General features: G+C 37.7%; 1 protein-coding gene across 1 annotated transcript in view; it reads right to left on the bottom strand.

The window, feature by feature from the left end:
- The window catches only part of LOC135946132 (uncharacterized), a 163,939-nt gene extending 142,275 nt beyond the window's left edge, over positions 1–21,664 (bottom strand). Inside the window, exons 1-2 of the mRNA XM_065494194.1 lie at positions 21,484–21,664; positions 16,241–16,286 (exon numbers count right to left, since the gene is read on the bottom strand). Coding sequence (XP_065350266.1) covers positions 16,241–16,286; positions 21,484–21,540 — 103 coding nt within the window. The 5' untranslated portion in view covers positions 21,541–21,664. The remainder of the gene's footprint in view (positions 1–16,240; positions 16,287–21,483) is intronic.
- Between the last annotated feature and the right edge of the window lie 1,809 nt (positions 21,665–23,473).

The following is a 23,473-nucleotide window of genomic DNA, read 5'->3' on the forward strand; positions in this document are numbered from 1 at the left end:
CGCATATGCAATCAGTCAGCTTCGCACGAAACGGGCCCATTGTCCCATTCTTCCTGTCTTGCAACTCCCCCGCTTTCAATTATACAGCCAACATACACGCACTTTACACTTTACGGCCAGGCTGCAGCGAGATTTGTTGATAAATAAATAATTCCTGCTGGCAGCGTAAAAAAGACCGGATTAAATTCCGCTGCACTTCCTTTGATAATTTACTATTCGCGCTCCACTCGGCCGGCCAATTTTCCGTTTTAATTGCGCTTAAGGAGCCACATAGCCGACCTGACGCGAACCAGCCAGACGTGGCCTTTCTTTGATGTCACCTTCATGCCTATTGCGACTGTCAAAGCAAATTGGTGTCCATTTTTTGTTTCTCGTCTGGGAAGTTGCTTTTATTCATTTTTATGAAACAGGTGGAATTGTATAATTGAATAGAATTAAAACATATTTTGGGAACGAATAGAAATAACCGGGTGAATTTTATATTAAACATAAATATATGCCCGAAAAAATTGTTTATAATATCGAATCAGTTTTTCTCAATTTCTTTCCAGTGAGTAAATATTTTTGTAATTTGTCTTTAAAAGAGATCAAATAAATAAAATAAATCTGTACAGTTTGATTACAATGGAATTAAATTTTAATTCCTATCTGTCCATGAAATTTTCTCGGGTGGTTTAAATTTATTAAATTTTAATTGTTTCAAATTAAGCAGATAATAAAAATAAAGGGTCGAAATTTCAGAATTTACAATAAACAGATTTAAAATTGTAAAAATGTAAATTTTTCTTTTTTTAAAACAAATTTCCTCTTTCTAATTTACAAAATACCTTTTGTTTTCTAAAAAACTATTTCTAGTTGACTGAGGAGGCGTACAAAAAATTAAAATAGTGAAACTTGAGCATTCATTAGAGCAAATTTATTTTCATTTGTAGATAAAAACGTCGCGGAATAGGGCAAATGGGGCGTAAAAAGAAAAATACCTTCCTCGTGGAAAGTATTTCAACTGGGTCTGGGAGCAAATTCCGGCTCGTGGCTTTTGCGGCGGCAGCATAAAATTCAAAGTGTGTTGACCGCGCGCGAGCTCGCTTCCACGGCGAAGTGTTTTGGGGCGAAAGAGCGAGTAACAGAGAAGAAAATGGATTTTTTATTGCACGCGCCGCGGCGAGAAAGATGAGGGAGAGTTTTATGGCGTGCACACAAGCAAGCACTCCTTTCTTTCTCTCTTTCTTCCTTTATTTTTTACTCACCCTCATGCTCTCATTCGCCGCTCGAAATAAATAAATTTTTTGTTTGAGGTATTATTTTCCAGCTCTGTCAAAAGTTCTCGGGAGCTCGTTATCGGGCTAGCTTTAAAGTTGGCCCCGCCGCCGAAAATAGAGAAGCCGAAGCGGAGAGAAAGAGAGAGAGAGAGGACGGCAAATCGACTGCTGCCTCGAAGATATCACATGAATAATGGATCAGAACAGCCAAGCAGCAGCAGCACCAAGACCCTCTCTCTCGCTCTCTCCAATTCCAATACCTGTTTTCTGCGAGCGGAGCGAAATTAAAGCCAGCATGTGCGCAAAAACACTTTGCTCCGTCCAGAGTGGTTTTCGGGAAAAAGTGGAGAAATTTTTGTGTAGAACACAGCAACTTTCAATTGGGAGGTGGAATTCTGTAAAGGGTTGGGATTTTCATATTTTTTGGCCCAGTTTCAAAGGGTTTCTGTTTTGGGAAGGAAAAATAACAATTTATTTGGGGTTTGATTCTAATTCAAGGGAATGTAATTATTAAATAATTTTAAATAAATGTGAACTCAGCAATTTAGTATTTTTTTTACCTTTTTATTGTATTTTAGCAAATTTTAAAAATCAAACATCATTACAAACATATAAATTGATGTATATATTTTTTGTTTTATAGCATTTAAGGCAATACAACACAATTAAATAAAGCACAGCTTAATTGCGGATTTTTTTATAAATTAATTCCAATTAAATAAAGGGTGAACCATTACTACTTTAGATTCTTGGATAATTATATGCCTGAATACTTTTCCCGATACTTTGTCAGTTGTCAGCGTGGTTCTTAACAAGTTTTAAAATATTAATTTCAACATGAAGTTTTTTAATTCCCTTCATTTTAGCAAAAAATAATTTTTCAATTTTTAGGTGAGCAGCAGAACCACTTGGACAACAAAATCAATGATCCTGTCTCACATAATTTGTGCTCATTTGTGTAAATCCATAATGTTCGAAGCCACCAACAGATGGCGCCACCGTATACTTTAGTAATAAATTTAATTTTAAGGCTCTTTCTCTGTGATTTTAGACTCAATCCTGCCACTGTGCTTTCTTTTCACGTGCTGGAAAACAAAATCGGTTCAGCCAATCGCCGTAGAATCATGAAAAACTATTTTTCGAAATAAAAAATATTTTCCAACGTTTCTATGGCGAATGGCTCGACTGATTTTGGTTTTCAGCCCGTCTAAAGAAATAATTCCACGAGCAGATTGAGTTTTAAATCCCAATTAATTGAAATAAACCACTGGCGCCATCCATTGGTGAACTCAAACATTAAACTGACTACGCAACTAGTGAATAAAATATTCAATGATCTGAAAATCCCAACCCTTTTGTCTTGAAAATTCGTTTCCATGCTTTTAAAATTCAGCAACACTTCCTTCACGGCTTTCTTTTCTCGCCTTTCCGCCGAAGTATGAGTTCGTGCAGCCTGGTGGGTTGCATTACAGATGAGAGCCGCCATTGTTCTATTAATAATGTAAAATACGCAGAGCTAAAAGCAAAAATGTACGTCTGCAGAAATATGTATCTTTAAAGAATACAGATTACGAGAGTGCATTTTAAATTCCAACTGATGCGCTTCATTATAAAAATAAATACTTTCTGGTTAAGGCGGAAATCTTGATAATGATAATGAGAGAGGAAGCCGTTTAATCAGACTGAAAGCCATCTCTCCTTGGAATAATAATTATAATGGATGCACTCGGTGAGAAAGTTGCTTCAGATGTGTGTTTTGTTCATCACAGTCCTTAGAGAATGTTTGTTTAAGAGTTTTTCGGCCGGAAATTCACAATTCAACACTGTGGGGAACGAATATTTTTGTTGTTATTTATTTTTATTAACAACTGATTTTACCGGTAATTTGCGAATCGACCGTTAGATGGCACATCAGGCTGATGAAAATGTAACAAAATACGCGGGAATGAAATTATTAGGTTGGCACGCCTCTTTTTTGACGCTTCTGATTGGCCGCTGGACCGTCTCCTGATTGGCCTCCATTATTCCGACGCCATATTGAGTTCTGACAGGCGGGAAATCAACACAGATCACAATCTGGACCCCGGTGGGATTAAAAGACATTATTTGGAGTTTTCTTTTCTTTCTACTAAAGAGATTTTATTCAAAAATTCATTTTTTTAATGGAAAAACTGCTCTTTTCTAATAAGAAACAATTTAAATATATTTAACTTTGTATAATAGCAACAACATATTCAAAGGCCTTGTTCGTTTTACGGTGCTTGCAATTTGCAACTTGTTCCGTGGATTACGACTTAGTTAGGAGCAACAAGGTAGGTTGAGGGAGTATACAGTATTAAGGCCGTCCCTTTCCTGCCTAGCGCTAATTATCCGGTTATACGTGCGCACGGCGCCCTGCCCAGACGAAACCCATGCAAACTTGACACAATGAGCGCGTCTAATTCGACTCCCCGCCGGCAGCTTAGCCAAATACAAAGGGCATTAAAAGCCGATTTCCTGCGTGCATCATCCACTTACGCCACAAGCGAAATTCGATTTCGCCAAGCATAGCAAGAAGGTACTCTTGACCGAAACACTAAATCTTGTTATTGGTTTACACACAAGATGTAAATATTAAAATGGCAGGGAAAATATTTTAAAATAGTTAAATTGGTTTAATTTTTAGTGGGGAATATTCGAGGGATTCAAGAAATTTTATTTCAGTTCATTTTCCTCGTTCAGGTCAGCGGGGTCCAGGTGTGGGATGAAAATTGGTTCGCACTGCGCAGTTCCAAGATGGCGTATGAATGTGGGAAAGAAAAAGCTCTCTTTGGATTGCCGTAGGAGTCTCAAGAGTTTGTTTTTACGGTCCAAAAGACACAATAATTAGTAAAATAAATGCAAATTGTCCCAATATTGACGAAAACTTGCTCCTTTTCGCGCATCTTCACGTGACAGTTTTTTCGCGCCATAATCCACCGGATGACATATCTGCGCGTCACACGAATCTGGCACCCGCTAGGAAAAAATATTACAACTATTAAGCACAGTCATAAATAGCTTTGAAACCCTATTTTATCATTTTTAAATCTAATACTTTTGCAAACAATGATTAATAAAAAATTCCCAACCCTTCAGAGTCAGATAAAATTCCAAAGGTTTTATTACAACTGCGAGGAAAGGAGTCGAATGCGTAATTTAATGCTGTTCTGATTACCGTTCAATATATATTTCTATTAAAAAACTTGCTCCCTCCTGAAAGTCCTGAAGCACAACAAAAGGATGCAGATAGAGTACAAATCACATCAGCTTGCCTATTTTCCAGAAAAGAAATTCGATCTCGTGTTCTTATTCTTATATAGAGAGGTGGAAGCTGCAGTGAATGCCCTGCCGCGCGCGCGTCACCTGATACCGCATAACGCACCTCACTGACAAACACGTAATCCCAGCATTTCAAATCTCCTGCGAGGATTTTCCATTTTTAATGATGAAAAAATGTGCATGCAAGTGCGGTTTGCGCTGCTCGGTGTCGCCCGTGTGACGCCCGCGTATATTCCTTGGCAACCGCTATGCGGTTTCTTCAGCAAATAATATAATATATCATCTTGCCCCCCGACAAACATTGGTAATCAATCGAGTTACCTTGATGAGCGCAGAGAGGCCAACGATCAGACCAGCTAGCTCATCGTACATTTTAATTTCCAAAGAGAGATGCTTGGGTAGGGATTTTTAGAAAAATAAAATAAAGTGGAATGATACTGGGCAACAATTGAAAACTTTTTAAATTGTTGGATGCCATAAGCAATTGATCGATAAACAATTTGTTCAACAATTTGCAATAATAAAAAAAGGACCTTCCAACAGTAAAAATTCAAATTTTGCCAATTTTCTCCACAATTTACAGTGCTTGAACATATTTTCTTGGCATATTCCGATTGCTCTCGTCGAGATCTGTCCAATTGTGTATGCCACTGATTGGGCAAACTCTTGCTTTTGAAATTAAATCGGATTTTAATTAAGTAAGGAGACAGCCATCACCATTTGAAAAGCACGGTAACTTTCCAGACAATTTTCTAAAAAAAAAATACAGCGCTTCTTAGGAAAATTTAGGCTTTAACTGAATCCTAAGGGCAACAAGCATTTTCCAGGCTTTTCCAGTATCATTCCTCTTTAGACGTGAATTTCAGAAGCGAGTTTTTTTAATATATGTATAAAATGATCTCATGTTGCAAGAATAATGAATAAACTGATAGCTAAACCGTTTTAATTTACCCAAAAGGGATAGCACGAATTTATATGGAAAATTTTCGTATTATAATAAAATCTAAATAGCACAGATTGTGATGTTTGGTAACCAATAATTACAATAATCGTGATTTTATTTTGATAAAATTCCTAAAAGTTATTTTAAATGATAACTCACTGCATCAATTACTTTCCAGTGGGCATTAATTATTAAAATAATTTGAAATGAAAAAAATGTAGACCAAAACTGTACCTCCGTGGCATAAAAAACTCTATTAACAGATGCAGATATCGCGAATAACGTTACAGGCATGGTTTATCAAATAAATGTTGAAACTAATACAAAAAATTTAATAAAAAAATAATTTAAAATAAACAATTTTTTTAAATTAGCTGTTAAAACGCGTCATGTATTAAAATGAAATCGATTTAACTGTTGTAATATTAAAATAATCTAAATCAGACAAAACTCAATCATCTTAAAATCTCAGCCCTAGAGCTGCTTCTGTTTCGATGATCGGACGATAAAAAAATATGGGATGAGAAGAAAGAGCATCATCGTGACTCGTTGGATCTCGTTACGAGATGGAGATTGCCTCCGGGGAAGCCACGTTATTATTACAGCTAGTGCATCATCCGGCAAAAGGTGCACGCACTGGAGAAAGAAAAAATTCTGAATTACATAATAACGTCAGAGAGCATCCCGCGAGGGAGACCATTAAATTAGATTTACTTTCCAGGCTTGCTCTCTGGCTGGCTGGCTGTCATTTGTGAGATGAGATCTCGATCGCTCGCACATATCCTCTCTAATGCGTGTCAATCAATAGACGCGCGGCAGCTATAGTATCGTTTACTCGAATAAGTAATGCATCGCGGAGAAATCTCTGCATCCTTTCAAATTGAATGGAACAAGAGGTGGTGGGTGGCGGCGCGATCCTTGTGTGTAAATTGGCAGGCTATTGTTCGCCTTTGAATAAGAGATGCCGAATGATTAAATCAGAATAATAGAGAAAATGTGTACGTGCGGAAGACTCATACTATTTATGGAAATTTTCTTCCTTAAATAATCTTCTTAACTGAAACAAACTTTAAAAGATTCTAACGATCATAAGTGCGATTTAATATAATTTCCAGGCAGCAAAAGGGCAATAATAAAGCGTACTTATTGTTAAAACCATCTTATGAACTTAAAACCAACTAAAACCGTAAAGAACCGGACAAAATTTTGACCAAAAATGTGTTAACTTTTAAACCCAAAAGTAAAATTGAGGCATTTTTCTTGGTGATAAAATTATTATTCTTTTTTTTGGGATTAAGAAAACCATTTGGAAATTGAAATTCTCAGAAAATTCTTGGATTTTGGAAAGAAATCCACTATCTAAACAAGAAAATATTTAATAATTATAATTTTCCTGACCCTGTTAATTTATTAAAAATGGGTTAAAAATAAGAAATTATTTCCGTAGGGATTATTAACGTTTTTAAACCACAATAAAATTAAATTCCGATAACGCCTCCAATTAAAGATAAAACTGAAAAGCTTATAAATATCTATCGAGATATTCATAAACGATAATATCGGAATTCCAGCAGGAAAAAAAACTGCAAAGCGGTCATCAATTCCAATCTTGCATTTCGCTATAAAAAAACACGCCTTGTATAAAGACCCGTAATTGATTTTCCAGATGAAGTCGCAAAACCCCGATAAAACTTCACCTGTTGAAATGCAAACGAACGAACTACGCGATGCAAAAGACTCAAGAGACCGGATTCGTTGAAAGAACTAAAATAAAAAACGAAGCAGCAGAAATGCAGAAAAACACGCGGTCTGGTAATAAAGTGTCTGATACATCCAATATAAAAAATATATCTTCTTTCGGAACGCAGAGATAGCAATCGAGAAAGAGAGGAGAGAGCTCTGGTATGCCGTGAGTGATTCGTTCGCGTCTATTTATTGACCGGCAAATAAAACGCGCACAGCCTGGAAAAGACAGACAGACCATGAGAGGAATTAATTCGCTCTGCTCTGCTCGCGCGTCCGCACTAATAAACCGTGTATGTATAGCTTTTGCTCTCTTTTCGGCTATTGAATTTCAGCAGCAGCTCACACTATGTGTGCTGTCTCAACGCATTAGCGCTGTGCAAATACATCAACACACAAACTCGAGGGTCGATTTTCTATATGTATGCACAAAGGGCCGAGCATATATTCGCTCGAAATTGAAACGCAAATATTGCATGGAGGAGAAAGAGTGTTTGTTCTTTCTCTTCTGAATCGAATGAGTGTAACTGATACTCTCCAAGGAGAAGATTTTTCTTTGAATGAACATGCTGGCGAAACGTTTTTCCTAACATGGAGGATCATTTTAGAAGAAAATATATATTTTATTGGGTTCAGCGGGTTCCAGATTCGTGCGAAGTATTTTGTACGTGGAATATTTTTTATTACAAAACGAATTCGAAATTCGGAAGGACTTAATCTTGAATGTACGGATTAAAGAGGAATGATACTGGAAAAGCCTGGAAAATGCTTGTTGCTAATGCATAAACTCGTCCCTTAGGATTCAGTTAAAGCCTAAATTGACCTAAGAAGCACTGTAATTTTTTTTAGAAAATTGGCTGGAAAGTTAGCGTGCTTTTCAAATGGTAATGGCTGTCTCCTTACTTGAAATCCGATTTAATTTCAAAAGCAAGAGTTTCCCCAATAAGTGGCATACACAATTGGACAGATCTCGACGAGAGGAATCGGAATATGCCAAGAAAATATGTTCAAGCACTCTAAATTTTGGAGAAAATGGGCAAATTTTGAATTTTTACTGTAGGAAGGTCCTTTTTTACTATTGCAAATTGTTGAACAAATTGTTTATCGGTCAATTGTTTAAGGCATCCAACAATTTATTTAATTTTCAATTGTTGCCCAGTATCATTCCACTTTAAACCACCAAAATATCCCCAACGGTGATGCCCGTCAAGTGCTTGGAGCGTCGAAAACCATTTAATTCTGAGAGCCAACAGTGAGGAACGGCGAATAAAACTTCCTGGGAGGCAGATTCATGTCTGCGTATCATCATTTTTACACACAAAGTTTTCAGCCGGTTGTAATTCGATCATCTGCATAAATTATTATATCTTTTTTCCGAGCCAAATGTGCACGACCTTGGCGCGGATGTGACAAAAGAATTAAGGCAACGTGATCGCCCTGTGTGCATGTGTGCTGGCGAGAAAACCTGTAATCGTATCGCAACTCTCGTGTCCGAACCAGACTCGTCAAAACTGACGGATTTATTTATTTATTATTTTTCATTCGCCAGATGTTCTTTTGACCCATTATTATCAGTCTGGTTTTTTAGGAAAATTGTTTGCATTTTTAACCAAATTGGTAATTACATCAGCCTATAAACAAACCCCTTAAATGATTTTTCGGAACCTATTGTCCCTTGTTTAGAGTTCTTTTATTATTTAATTAAAGAAAGTTGATTTTAACAAGCTTGAAATTCCATATTACTGCTCATCCTGGAACCAATTAAATTTTAATTAATTAAGTAACTTAATTTAGTGAATTTAATTAACACTAAATTAAAACCATAACTGCAACTTATTTATAGTCTAGAGAATTAACTGTCGTTCTTTCCACAAACTAATTGAACTGCAATCTTATTTAAAAAAATTTAATCCCTGCTTGAAAATAAAAAAATATAAATATATGTTGAAATTAATTAAAAAAGTTTGACATTTTGTTCAATTCAAATAAATATTTAACATTTAACCAAACGTACCGTTTAAAGCCAAATTGTATAGCTGTTATTTATGTTTGTGTGAGTGTCGGCAAACAAATCTGGCTGGAACGCTGGAGATGCGATGAGATTATCCTGCTCATGCGTTTTGGCACAGTTCCAAAAGCGCGGTGCTTTTTCGTGTCCGAATATCACAGGGGCCGCACTGTTATTGATATTGCTCTCGCCATGATTTGCTTCTGTCTGTTCTACGAATCTGCTTCATCAACGTCAAACGCAAACTATTTCAGCTTCGTTATATTGCGCCCATCTAATCTCGTCGGCCGTAAATTATAACGCGCCGCTGTGCATATTATGTAAACAAACTCGTCGCTGATGAACTTATTACGGCCGCGTGAATTTACGGCTTATTAACAATTAATGGCCGGGAATGGGCAGATAATAAACATATGTGATTATAGCGCCCGGACGCGAAACTTTACAGTTTAGCCGCGGAGATGGAGAATTATATCTAATATGCGACGGCGACGCTCGTAATTAACATTTGGGAATCGATGCGAGACCACCCAAATGGACCACATTCGGGGCCAAAGTGCGTTTCAACAAAGGCCAGGGTCAGATGTCAACTCCGTTTATTGTTTTATACTTGTCAATCACATGCACCAAAAGAGACACACAGAGCTAGTTTAATTTGTTCGTGACGTATTCAAAATCTAGTTGTGGTTGATTCGGTCTGTGAATTCATAGTGTCAATCAAAATAGTAAATTTAATTTATATTTTTGTAGAGAATTTTGGTCAATATGTGAAATAGAGGAATTTTAAACGGGTTTAAGAATATTTTTTAATTTAAATATGGTGGAAAAATGCACAGTAACAACTTAAAATTATTTGAATTGATAAAAACAATTTTTACTACAATTTGCATTAGTAAAAAATGTAAAAATTCCATTTTTTTTAATTTTCTCCAAAATTTCCAGCGCTTGCCCACATTTTCTTGGCAGAATTCGATTCCTCTCATAGAGATCTGCCCAGCATAATGTGAAACCTTTTAGGGAAACTATTTTTTAGTGAAATAAAATAGAATTTCAAGTAAGGAGACACTTCTAAATTTGCAGCCACTTTCGTCAAAAATTTACTGGGCTACTTAGCTCAATTTTGGCTTCAACTGAATCCTAAGGGATCATTTCATGCATTGTCAACAACGATTTTCCAGAATTTCCAGGAAAAACATTAATTTTTCCTTCTATTCAGGCTTTATTTCTGCTGTTTTCAAAAATATTATTTAATTCTATTCCTCATCTCACGTCCTTAAGAGCGTTGAATATATGCATAAAAAGCAAAGTTTTAATTAATTATCCATGCGGGAAAGTAATTTAGCAATTCAAATGCACGAAATTTCCGGCCGAAACGGACAAAAAGGTTTTTATACATACAAAACTGCCCACGCCCGCTGAAACAATAATAACGGTCTTCTCACCCCTTTGCAAACACACTCTCACTTGTGATGAGTGAAAAACGAGCGGGTGTGTTCACTCTCGCTCATCCATCACGCACGCGACTAGAGGGAGCGAGAAAGAAAGATTTGCATCCAATTAAACGTCTGCATTTCTTTTTGATTAACCTCTCTCTGTTCGCAGCAGTGCCGGGGCTCGTCCGTCCGCTCCTTCATTCCGAAGAGCGGGTTTTGCAGCCGACAAGGTCGTTGCGGCTACGAAATCACTCGCCGCCGCCGCCGCCGCAAGTGAAATGCCTGATGCTGCTTCTTTTTTTCCCTCCATTGTGGGAGCCAAATCACTATTATTGGCATTCTCCGATTCCAGCCCCGCCGCTGACGTCAAGACGGCCAATACTTTAATAAAGAACAGGCAGAAAAAGGTATACAAAAATATATAGATCCTCCAGGAAAGGGTTGAATATATGTTTCATTTTTAGTCTTGTTTGGGGAGTGTGAGGAATAAATGGATGGCGCACTAGCGAAAATTGCCAGCATTTGTTCTCTCTTGATTAATTGCAGCCATTTTGTACACGCGAAACGGTGAAATGTACAGTTCAAAGTGGTTTTGTGTTCGCCCTATTTGAATAGCATGCTCGCGTCTCTGTGTGTTGCAAGCAAGGGTTGCCTGAACGGGAGAAATGTAAATAAGATCAAAGAGAGACCGTTTGCGCTCTATTTTTGTTGGTTACGTGTGTTTAACTTCAAATTTGCTAAATTTCCGTCTCTCAAGCAATTATGCAGACGAAAGGGAAGTGTTTCTATTGACACTTTTCACAAGACTCCTCTCCAAAAGGGTAGTAAATTATTCGGGGAACATTTAATATGGGTGTAAAATCCTTCAAATGGAGTGATTCTGAATTGGAAAATGAAGGGGTGGTTTTATTATTATGGATATCAAATTTTATTTCACCCGAAAGGGAATTAAAATAATCATCGGGGGCCGGATTGCGATCTGTGTTGGTTCCCGCAGGTTAAATTAACTTTTTTATGGCTAAATCAGTAAGATTAAAAAATTTCGCCCATTTTGAAAGCTGCGCAGTAATTTTGTGCCATTCTTAAGCATGCGCAGAATGTTCAGATCGCTTCTTCATCTCACAGAGAAGCTGAAACTCATCACTGCGCATGCGTGAACAAAATTAAAACCTTCTGCGCAGTCGTAATTCCCACCGGGGTCCGGGTTGCGATCTGTGTTGGCTTCCGCTCCGGTCGGAAGTCAATATGGCGTCGAAATCATGGCGGCCAATCAAGAGACAGTCAAACAGCCAATCAGAAACGTCGAAAAAGAGGCGTGCCGACCCAATAATTTCATTCCCGCGTATTTTGTTCCATTTCCATTAGCCTGATGTGCCATCTAACGGTCGATCCGCCAATTTATCAGCTGTTAGTAAAGAAATAACAAGAAAAATATTCATTGTGTTGAATCTATTTTCATTTTCTTGCCGATTTTGTGTATTTTATTTATTTCCCACGGTTAATTCAGAAGAAAATTCGAAGAAAATGCCGGTCAGTAATTCACTGGGCAATTTCGCGCCGTTGATATATTGCAAGTCACTTAGCAGGCTCACTCGCTCGCCTGCTCGCTAGCTCTCGGGACAATAAATCAGCATTTGATTGCGAAAGAGCACAGCGGCGGGAATGTTAATTCCACGGTCTCGACACTGCAGCAGCAGACAAAAAGTGAGCGTGGCCATTAAGCAAGGGAAGGGGCTGCCCATGTGCTGTGGAATTAATCACTGCAGTCACACGGGAGCCGAAACCAACCGAGCGACTGCCGCTCAGCCATTGTCGCCCCCGCCGGTCAGATCCATTATGTCGCCGATTAGAGCGCACACACTCTCTGCTAAAATAATCATAATGTGAAAAAAAGGAATTGTTCTTTCTCTTCGGCCGGAACCACCCCCGCCGGACAGTTCTCGGGCCGAGGGATGTGAATTTTTAAATTGCTTTCAGAGCGAAACATACGGTTTTTATATTTTTACATTTTTCTAGTCTAAATAAAATATTTTTAGCTTTCTGCAGACACTTAGTTGATCTATGTAGAAATTTAAACATTTATTTTTGAATGAAAATGAAGAGTTGCTGGGGCGTAGTATTTTCTATTTAAGTTCTTCCTGATTTTATGAGAATTCCCAAGTAATTTATGTCCCAGTCTGTTTAATATTCCCCTGAAAATAAAAATTGGTTCAAATTCTCTATCAAAACAAACCAAAAAAATAAATAATTAAAAATTAAATGTATAAAAAAATGTTTTAAATAGTTTTAGACATTTTAAAATTATTTCAACGCATAAAATAAAATTATTAGAGCTCATTTTATTTTGCCAAGACAATTGAAATCTAAAATAAGCCACCGTTTAAGAACTCAGAGCTCCATTAGCCTTTTTCCGTGCGCGAAGCATGTTTAGAAAAGTTTACGGCATGAATTTATGACACACGAGGCCCGTTTTTCGAGAGCAGTGCTAGGCTGGCTGCTGTCGAGGAGTGGCTTATCTGATAATTTAATTAATTAGACGCGCCGGCGACACGTTCCAGCCCTTGCAGCCGGAATTCTCTTGTGAAATGAGGCATGTGCTGCTCTCGTGCAAATAGTGCAAATTCATCTACTCGCCTCGAGTTCTTCAGAGAACACTTGTGCCGGGTGAGAAATTAATTTCACCTCGCGCGCTCTCTCTCTCCGTCATTTCTCCAGGGAGGAAATTGATTCACTTTTTGAGATTGCCTTTCATCGCTGCTTCAACACCGCACTAGCTATTTTAATTAAAACTTTTGTAGACTTGTTCAATCGACTCTTAATTATACTCTCACACTAATAGGTGAAGAACAGTAATTAGTGTAAGAGCCTGAAAAGGGTTTGAGTATAGTTTTATATTTTTTTCTTCTTTAATAAGTAGAAAAGGTGCAGAAAAAATTAAAATTTAAAGTAAAAGAAGTTTAAAAACAGCGGGGGCCAGATGTGCGATAACATTGGTTCGCACTGCGCAGATCCAAGATGGCGTCTGAATGTGGGAATCAAAATGCTCCCTTATTATTACCGTACGAGTGTCAAGAGTTTGTTTTTACGATCCAAAAGACACAATTAGTTAAGAGTAATGCAAATTAAACGTCACAATATTGACCAAAACCTGCTTCTTTTTTTGCGTATTTTCACGTGACCCTTTTTCGCGCTATTTTTTGTCCCACGAATCTCGTCCCCACTGTTTAAAAATAAAATTGTTGCAATTTTTGTCATGTTTTTCAACCCCCGATGACGAATTTCCAGCTGCAGCACCTCTTCAAGATTCAAAACGCGTAATGACTGGCTTGTTTTATTACCAGCCCGCAATAAAAAGTGAATCAGAGCCATTTTTATTGCTCTAATCCCTCTTTGCATGACAAAACCAGGCTGATGATGATGAAATGCGCGCACAGCATAAGGGATCGCGGGCGGGGGGAGCACGAGTAGCGCAGAGACTCGGGTGCATCAAAGAGAGAGAGAGAGAGAGAGAGAGAGCAGGGCTATAATTTTACTCACATGACGAGCTCTCAGGAAGTGCGCGAGTGAAAAGACGAGAGAGCGATTTTCTTTCAGTCCGTGCATCGCAGGGGATTACAGATTAATGACCCGACGCAGACTTGCAAGTCGCGCAACCCCCTGCGCCCTGCACCCGACCAGAGGCCGATTTTTGCGGCATTAGTCACATTTGCCAAGCCCCCATCTGGTGTTTGCAGAAAGAAAACCGACAACTGATGCATATTTTATTGTGCCTATGCAAAAAGTTCATACCAAACGATTTAAAGCGGATTGATTCTGCAAAATCCTTGTTGCTAATGCAAAAACTCGCCCCTTAGGATTCAGTTGAAGCCAAAATTGAGCTAAGTGGCGGTTTAAATTTTTCAGAAATGTAGCTGCAAAGTTAGAACTGTCTCCTTACTTGAAATCATATTTTATTTCACTAAAAAAGAGTTTCTATAAAAGGTTTCACACGCTGTTGGACAGATCTCGACGACGAGGAATTGAAATCTGCCAAGAAAATTTGGTCAAGCGTTGCAAATTTTGGAGAAAATTTGAAAATGTTGAATTTTTACTCTTTTTTATTTTTAAAAATTGTAAAACAAGTTGTTGCCCTATATCGATCCATTTTAAATCTTCAAGACCTCATGATATTTTATTTATTTAATTTAAAAAATTGTTTCATAAATAATGCGCAAAATTTTTCCTCCCTCTTTGAAGCCTATAGCGAGGTTGAAAAATAATTTACATCTAGCAATAATTAGGATTTTTAATTTATGAAGTAATTAACTTAATATTCATTCCTAGGATTTATGCGTATTGTTTCAGAAGTCATCTTCGAATCCTCTTCAGAAAAGTCCCCTCTTAATCGTCTGGCTATTTCGGAACCAATTTCTTTCTGTTCAAGCCGAAATCGAGCAGAGCTTTTTCCGAGGGTGACTCTGGTGGCGAAAGATTCATCTCGGGGTTCGTTCCTTATCACTCGCGGAGACACAAGCCAGAAGCAGCAAACGGTTTTCCCTTAATGCACGTCTGTCAGAGGCAGGGTAAGAACAGCTGCGTTAGAGCAGTCGCGCCCGAACCACACCGCGAGCCCAAAACCTCGATCCATAAATATCATGTACGCGCGTGGAGCAATAAAAAGCCGAGTAATTCTCTTCTGCGGCCCCACGTGTCCCTTCAGATAGTGCATTGTGTGTGTTTTTCTCCATCCAGCACTACGATGCCGAGAGATAACAGCAGATTTTTTAAGTACGTCGCACGCCGTGTCTCAAGAAGGAATAAAAATAAATATATATACGCGGCACGTTGTTGCAGCTAGCTTCTGCCGGGCCTAATGATTAATGTGTTCCTGCCACCGCAAAATAATATATATCAGAATTGGTAATCTCGTCCCGCCGCCGCGAGTCATCGCTTTCGGCTGTTTAATTTTAATTACATGGTTGTTCCGGTGTGTGGTTATCGATTGAATTATGTACCGAAAGTGCCGACAATTTTATATTACAGTTGTAAAAGGGCGTTAAATTACTTTGAACGGTTAAGTGTCTTATAAAGATGTGAAATGATGAAAATAGGACCTTGCCAGATTGGTGCGAGGCGCAGATATGGCGTCCGGTGGATTATGGCGCGAAAAAACGGTCACGTGAAAAGAAGCAAGTTTTGGTCAATTTTGTGACGAATAATTTGCATTACTCTTAACTAATTGTGTCTTTTGGATCGTAAAAACAAACTCTTGACACTCGTACGGCAATCCAAAGAGAGCTTTTTGTTTCCCACATTCAGACGCCATCTTGGATCTGCGCAGTGCGAAACAATTTTCATCGCACATCTGGACCCCGCTGATAAATTCTAAAATAAACAGTAGTGTCATCTATCGGTGACTTTAAACAACTCGAAATATTCAGCCATCTCTCTGGGGAAATTTTGTAAATAATTAATTCAAAACAAAACGAATCCTTTCACGTTTGTTTTATTAAACAAAGTTTTAATTTTTATTTTAAAACAAATATTACGGCATCCTCGCTCTCTTAAGTCTTACCTGCAACTGGAGACAACTTGGTCATCACACCCCATCTCGACTTCCACTGCAAAAAAGAACAAAATGAGACTCTCGCCAAAATAATGACAGGCACGACGTTGAAATAAAAAGAAAGGAAGAAACGGAAGCCTTTGTTTTGGAAAATTAGCCGCAAAGAGAAGAAAATGCGGGCGCGCGGGCAAATTGGCTCAATGTGCTAATTTAACAGGCCGGCGTGCAATTTCATCTCTTCTCATTCATTTCCTTCTCGAATCTCGCCGCCTTCTTTCTTTCTCTCTTTCTCTCTCACTCCACAACACCGAGATGAAGAAGCAAGCGAGGAAGTGAGGCAAATGTAACCACCGTGCGCGCACTGCCACCGCCATCATCATCATTTTCGTCTTCTTTTCAGCAGTGTAGCGTGCGGCGCGTTTCTTTGAGCCAAAATTTCGCGCAGAGCCGCATGCGTGCGTCATTTGGAGGCGCAAAAAAGAGGGCGAAAAGAGAAAAGATGGCACGGCGAGTGCGGAAAAAACGCTAGCAAAGGCAATAAAAAATCTGACAGCAACAGTTTGGGATTACGTATGTGTTGGGACAAAAAGCACAGAGAATGAAATGAAATTCGAGCCCAGCTGTCGCGCCCAAGCCCTACCGAGAGAGAGCCTTGCCACTCAATTTATGTACTCGTAATTTCTTGTTAAACAAGGTTTTTTCTCGACATACAGCTCAGTTCACACGGAATGATTGACGATTATTTCTCTTTTTAGGGATTGAAATTTCTTCGAATGATTGATTTGACCTGTTTTTTCTGTTATTTATTGAGAAAAGGGTAAGAGAATTTCAACAGTTTCAACGCGTGATTCAGTCAGGTTTTAATTCATTTTCTATTGACAAGGAGTTTTCCCCATTAATCGATGAAATGTTAATCGAATGGAACATTAACAGAGTGTAATAATATTTATCATTAAAAAGATTATGAAATTAACAAAAACAATTAATTGCAGAAAAATTACTAAATAATATTATTTAAATCTCTAAAAGTACTTTTTAAATTAAAATCACCGCGGTGGCCGGATTCACTTGACGCGCAGATATGGCGTAGAGTGTACGGCGGGAAATTTACAAACGTAAAATGATTGGCTTAGAAAATTTATCATGAAAATAAATGAAAATATTTGTTGTTATTTATTTACTAACAGCTGATTAGCCCAGAAATTGGCAAATCGACCGTTAGATGGCACATCAGGCTAATGGAAATGTAACAAAATACGCGGGAATGTAATTAGTTGGTCGGCACGCCTCTTTTTCGACGCTTCTGATTGGCCGCTGGACTGTCTCCTGATTGGCCACCGTTATTTCGACGTCAATTTGAATTCTGACCAGCGGGAACCAACACAGATCGCAACTTGGCCCCCGGTGGAAATTACGACTGCGCAGAAGGTTTTAATTTGGATCACGCATGCGCAGTGATGAGATTCTGCCTCCCATTGAGATTTAAAAGCGTTCTGAACGTACTGCGCATGATTAAGATGCGCACAAGTTTACTGCGCAGCTTCAAAATTGGCGAATAATTATAAATTTTGACGCGAAATTGATTTCTGACCGGTGGGGACCAACACGGATCGCAATCCGGTGATTAAAAATAAATAAAAACAAAAAACGATCTCCTGCTTAGCAGTTTTTTTTTATTTTGTATTTCCCTCTCGTTTGAACGAAAGTGAAATTAAAAACAAATTTGAAGCTTTTCCTGAGTTTGCACAAACCGCGTTATTCCGCATTGAAATTCTGTCAAAAACACGCTCTGCATGCTTGTCGAGTGACGCTTTTAACACCAAAACCGGGCGCCTTTGTCCGCGTAGTAAGCATTTTTTTTATCCGCGGCGCCAACGAATAATAATTGTCGCAGCGGCGCAAAATGGATTAACTGAATAATATGCACGCTGCTGGCAGCATTTCATTTTCATCAGCGGAAGAGCACTTTTTGCGCCACTCTCGGGAATCAATTATCAACTTTGCTGGGCTCGAATTTAATTTTATATATGCCGCCATCATCATAATCAGCGGCGTCATCAAAATTTTATTGCTGCCGCTAAAACGAGCATTCCGCACGGATTTCTTTCCTGTCAATCATCAAGGCATAGACTTAAATTCGTCTTTCCAATTTTTATTTTATTAAGACTGTCTTTGAGGAGGTTTCTGAGCCCACCAATCGATTCCTGAGGGTCGAATTAGGTAGAGTAGATATTTTTCCGTTAAAAAAGTGCAGCGCGACGTGCGAACTTTTTTCCCGCCAAAACAATTTGAATGCGAGAAGTGCGCATGCGTCAGAGCTGGTTTGAGCACTTGCAGAGAAATGACTTCTTTGTCAGATCCAGCCAGGTCTGACGCATGCGCAATCCTCGCATTTCAGTTCATATTGTTTTGGCGGGAAAAAACGTTTGCACTTCACGCTGCACTTTTTGTTCAGAAAAAATGTCCACTGTACCTAATTCGACCATAAGGAATCGATTGGTGTGCTCAGAAACATCGTCACTGACGTCCTTTAAAGTTTAAAGCTGCCTTTAATTAGTAAAAGCAAGATAAATCTTCCTATACTATACATTCTCGAGCTGCACAAAAAATGTGTTTCAATTAACCTGTAATAATAAAAGCAAACTATCGAGGCTGATTATTAAGAAACCGTTCCGAAAGCAGAAGATGATCTCAGAGCAAAAACGGACTTTTCGCAACGCCAATTTCCCGAGGCGATTTTCGGCGTGCGGTGAACGGCACGCGAAGCAGCGCAATATCATCTATTTTATTACCCAGCTGGCGCTCGTCTCGTCAGATTAATTCTGCCTGACCTCTCGAGACTCTTTTTACGTAGGCGCCTAAGCCAAAAGAGCGGCGGCTTCTGTCTTTCCAAAAACGCATATATTTATCCGAAAATCCTGTTCGCTCTCTTCAGCATTATATAAACTTTCCTTCAGCGTGGAAAATTGCATAAAGAGCTAGGAGCAGCTAAGAAGCCGGCTCTTTGCCATGTAAAAGAGGAGCGTAGTTGTTTTTGGCCGTGTGTGTGTGTGTGCATTAGCAATGCAAACACGCCGCGACGCAAGCCTTATCAAACTGACACTCTAATGAATTCTAATTCGCATAGCAACTTTGATTATAGAACGGTTTGAGCTTCAGCAGACGTAAAATAATGAAATGAAAATTGTTTCTACAGAAATATAATGGTTTTTTACTTGGAAATTTCCTTATTAATGTGACGAGAAGATTTTTGGAAGAGAAAAACGGGATTTCGTTCGCTAAAATATCTTAAAAATACGGATTGGACATTGAAAGTCTGGTTAAGTTGGCAGTTTTGCTGTAAAATGGTTGAGTTTATTGAAGTTTTTGTCACGGAAAGAGGATTTTAACTTAATTTGGTCATTTTTAAAGACAATATTCGCCAGTTGGGTAAGCCCTTAGTGTTCGAAGCCTCCAACAGATGGCGCCACCGTATACTTTCGTAATTAAATTAATTTTATGGCAATTCCGCTACGATTTCAGACTCGATCCTGCCACTGTGCATTTTTCACTTAATATCCTTTCTTTTGAAGCGCTTAAAACCAAAATTGGTTCAGCAAATCGCCGAAGAATCGTAAAAAAACTATTTTTTGGAATATAAAATCTTTCCCAACGTTTCTATGGCGAATGGCTGGACTGATTTTGGTTTTCAGCACGTCAAAAGAAATAATTCTAGAAGAAGAATGCACAGCAGCAAGATTGATTGCAGTTTAATTTTATCTTAAGGTTTGTATTGACGTAAAATGCTTAAATTTGTTCAATTTTTACTTTTATAAAATTCCGGAACATAGAAAGAGTCTCTTCTGGCGTTTATATATTTTTTGTGACCATTTTAATTTTAATTGTTTTTTTTAGAGTAAAAAATTGCTTCAAATCACTCTGCCAGGATCTTTTTAATAAATAATTTCTGCATTTTTTTTAATAAATCAAATTCCCGAGTTCAAACAATGAGTTACCTATTGTTTGTTTTTTAGCGCTGCTCCGAAAGTTAGTCTGAGAATGAGTGATAAAGTAAAAAAAAGGTTTCCCAGACGCAACTTGTGATGCAGGCGCCATCATTTGGAAGCCTTCCACGTGTGAGAACTTGTTCGGGCCGATCCGCGCCAACTTGATATTCCGCTCGACTCTGCTGATTCTTGCGAATGGACAGGCAAATTGAATCAGCGCGAATTTGATTCTTTCGATCCCACGGGAGGCATAGACAAAAATATGCAGCCGCGCACTAATAAGAAGGGAGCAAAAAACTGGGCCAGACGCAGAGGTCCAGGACCATAAAAGGACTTTCGGCCGAAAACGTCGCAAAGAACAATAGTTAGACGCAGGAATTTCTTTCTGGCTGAAAGCAAAAGCAAAGCAAAAGCCGGCCTTTGTTTCTCTGCCAACGAATTTCGGCTCTTTTATTGTCTCTATATGTTTTGCGCCACTCGACCATGTGTGATTTAAGATTGCTTTATATATTATTCGCGCAGCCTGCCTTTGACGACAAACAACAATTTAAAACCAATACAGGAAACACTTCTTGAATGGAACTCTCTTCAGGAAAATAAAATTGAATGAGACTTGAATATTCTAAAGAATTGGAGGATGTTTTGATTTACTGATATTGTAGAAGGATTAATTTAAAATGGTCCAAAGCTGTCATAAATTTAACTACCTGATTTAAAAAAACGAGTTCAAACAAAAATTGAAATTAAAACCCGGAATTTCAGGCTTTACATATGGAAGGTTTTATTCCTTCGGAATCTGTAGTTTTTTTAAGTTTATTTTAATTTTTTCAATATTTATTTCAATTACGGTGGGCATAATACTCATTTCCTTATATATCTACATTGTTTAAAGAACAAATAGAATAAATTATTTTAAAAAATTAATAAATTTCCTCTTTAAAATGTTTTAAAAAGCTTTAAATTTCGTTTTCATCTTTTAATAACAAATATTTAAAATTAAAAAAATAAACCCATTTTTTCTTTAGAACAAAATTTTAATTCCACAACTCTACAATTTATATTTTTAATTAAAATTAAAATAAATATTCCTATATATTCACGATCACATCTTCATCGCCTATGAATTTAAAAAATTAATCCTGAACTTCCATAAGTTTTTAATAACATTATCTATAAAATTACACAAAAACCATTGCTGTCAGAACTAGACTAAATATTCCTAAACTAAAAATTACACCAGAAATATTTTAAAATGTTATAACTCACCTTTCTTCCGTCGCGGAACTTCATTGCTCCCTCGATGATCGCGTTGTTATCCACCATTGTAAATTGCACACGATTAAAACAATAAAAAAATAAATATATTAAAACAATCAACAGACACTCGATGCTCCTGCTATCCCGGAACCTGTGAGTTTTTTTTTTGTTTTTTCTTTCTTTCTCTGCGCTGGTGAATGATCGAAAGCGAAACTCGCGTTAACGAGAGGAGAGGACTGGGCGGCGCGGCGGCAAAAGCATCGTGCTGCTCCTCGTCGCTCAACTAGCGGTACCCGACTGGCTTGGCTGCTGGAAAACGGTGCAGCTGAACAAACGCCGCCGCCGCCGCCGCGCTCAGACAGCGCAGCGCACCCTGCTCTCCCGCCGCGAAAACTCTCTCGCCCGCACGCCGCAATGCCATATAATACTATGTTATATGTTATTGTTTTTGTAATTAACGCGCAAAGTTGCAGCACAGCACTATTTGCGGCTGGTGCACTAATTGAATGGCGGATGGGTTTCAATGTCTGTCTTTTTCCTGGATGGAAAATTTTTAAAATACAGATAGTGAATTTTAATTTAAAAGGCTTGAGGTTGTAATATACCTACTATGCTATTTTAGCAAGTATATAAAATAAATTTCGCTTTAAATGGTGGAATAAAATAGGAAAATTGAAGTGGAATGATAGAGAGCAACAATTGATTTTTTTTAATTTTTGGATGCCATAAACAATTAGTTCAACGATTTGCAATAATAAAAAAGGACCTTCCTACAATAAAAATTTAAATTTTGCCAATTTTCTCCAAAATTTACAGTGCTCGAACATATTCTCTTGGCATTTTCCGATTTCTCTCGTCGAGATCTGTCCAACGGTGTATGCCACTTATTGGAGAAACTCTTGGTTTTGAAATTAAATCGGATTTCAAGTAAGGAGACAGCCCTTACCATTTGAAAAGCACGGGAACTTTCCAGCCAATTTTCTCAAAAAATTACAGTGCTTCTTAGGTCAATTTAGGCTTTAACTGAATCCTAAGGGATGAGTTTATGCATTGGCAACAAGCATTTTCAAGGATTTTTCAGTAACAATCTTTTTTAAATCGAAGGAAAACCGATAATAAATTAACTCAATACTTGGCGCCCAGGAAATAGTCATCGTTTTCAGGTAAAAATTTAAAATAAAAAGAAAATATTATTTACTAAACATCAGTCAGACGAGGCAACCTGTTATTGTTTCATCTTGAGGAATTTACAATCGGCTCCTTTGTCTCGAAATGGCATAATTTGATTAGCCGCCACGCAGCTAGAGTTTCTAACTCCTACTGTTGTTTGCTGATTTTATCGTGACCTAAACACAAACAGCGCCGAAAACACAACGCTCACCGAAAGTTATAGCGAAACAATAGTTTGCCTTCTATACAATCTAGAGATAGATAAATATGAAACAGATGTTGGTCCAGGAATTTCGGCACTTTCACGGAAAAAATCTCTCTTTGTGCTGCCGTAAATGCTATTCAATTTGTTTTAGATTGAGAAATGCTTTGCTGTAAAAATATTAAAATGGCTCAATATGATTTTGCCTTAAAAATGCAAGAGAGAAAAATAATTTTAATATAAAAATGTCAACAAAATCGGTATTTTTTACTCACTTCATTGGATATTTTAATCTTTTTAATATGGATGAACTTTTGATTTACTCTCTCTCCCTACAATTGGACAGCTTCGTTCATTTTTTGATAAAAAAATCATTCTTTAAAAAAATTTTAAAAAAGACACGTATTTATTATTGAAATAATTTAGCGAAATTCAGTGTACAATAAGTTATTTTTGCAAAAGCTTACCATCTTTTTTGTCTCTATGCCGTTTAAAATTCTAGTTAAAAGAAGTTCTACTCAATTTTTAAATTTAAAGGAATTAAATATCTTAAAATGATTTTTTTTAATTTTTCTTTGGAGTATTTTCTGTGTTAAAATGGAATCACTCAATAGAGATCAGAGTTAC

The sequence above is a fragment of the Cloeon dipterum genome, chromosome X (assembly GCF_949628265.1).
Source record: "Cloeon dipterum chromosome X, ieCloDipt1.1, whole genome shotgun sequence".
Classification (NCBI taxonomy): Eukaryota; Metazoa; Arthropoda; class Insecta; order Ephemeroptera; family Baetidae; genus Cloeon; species Cloeon dipterum.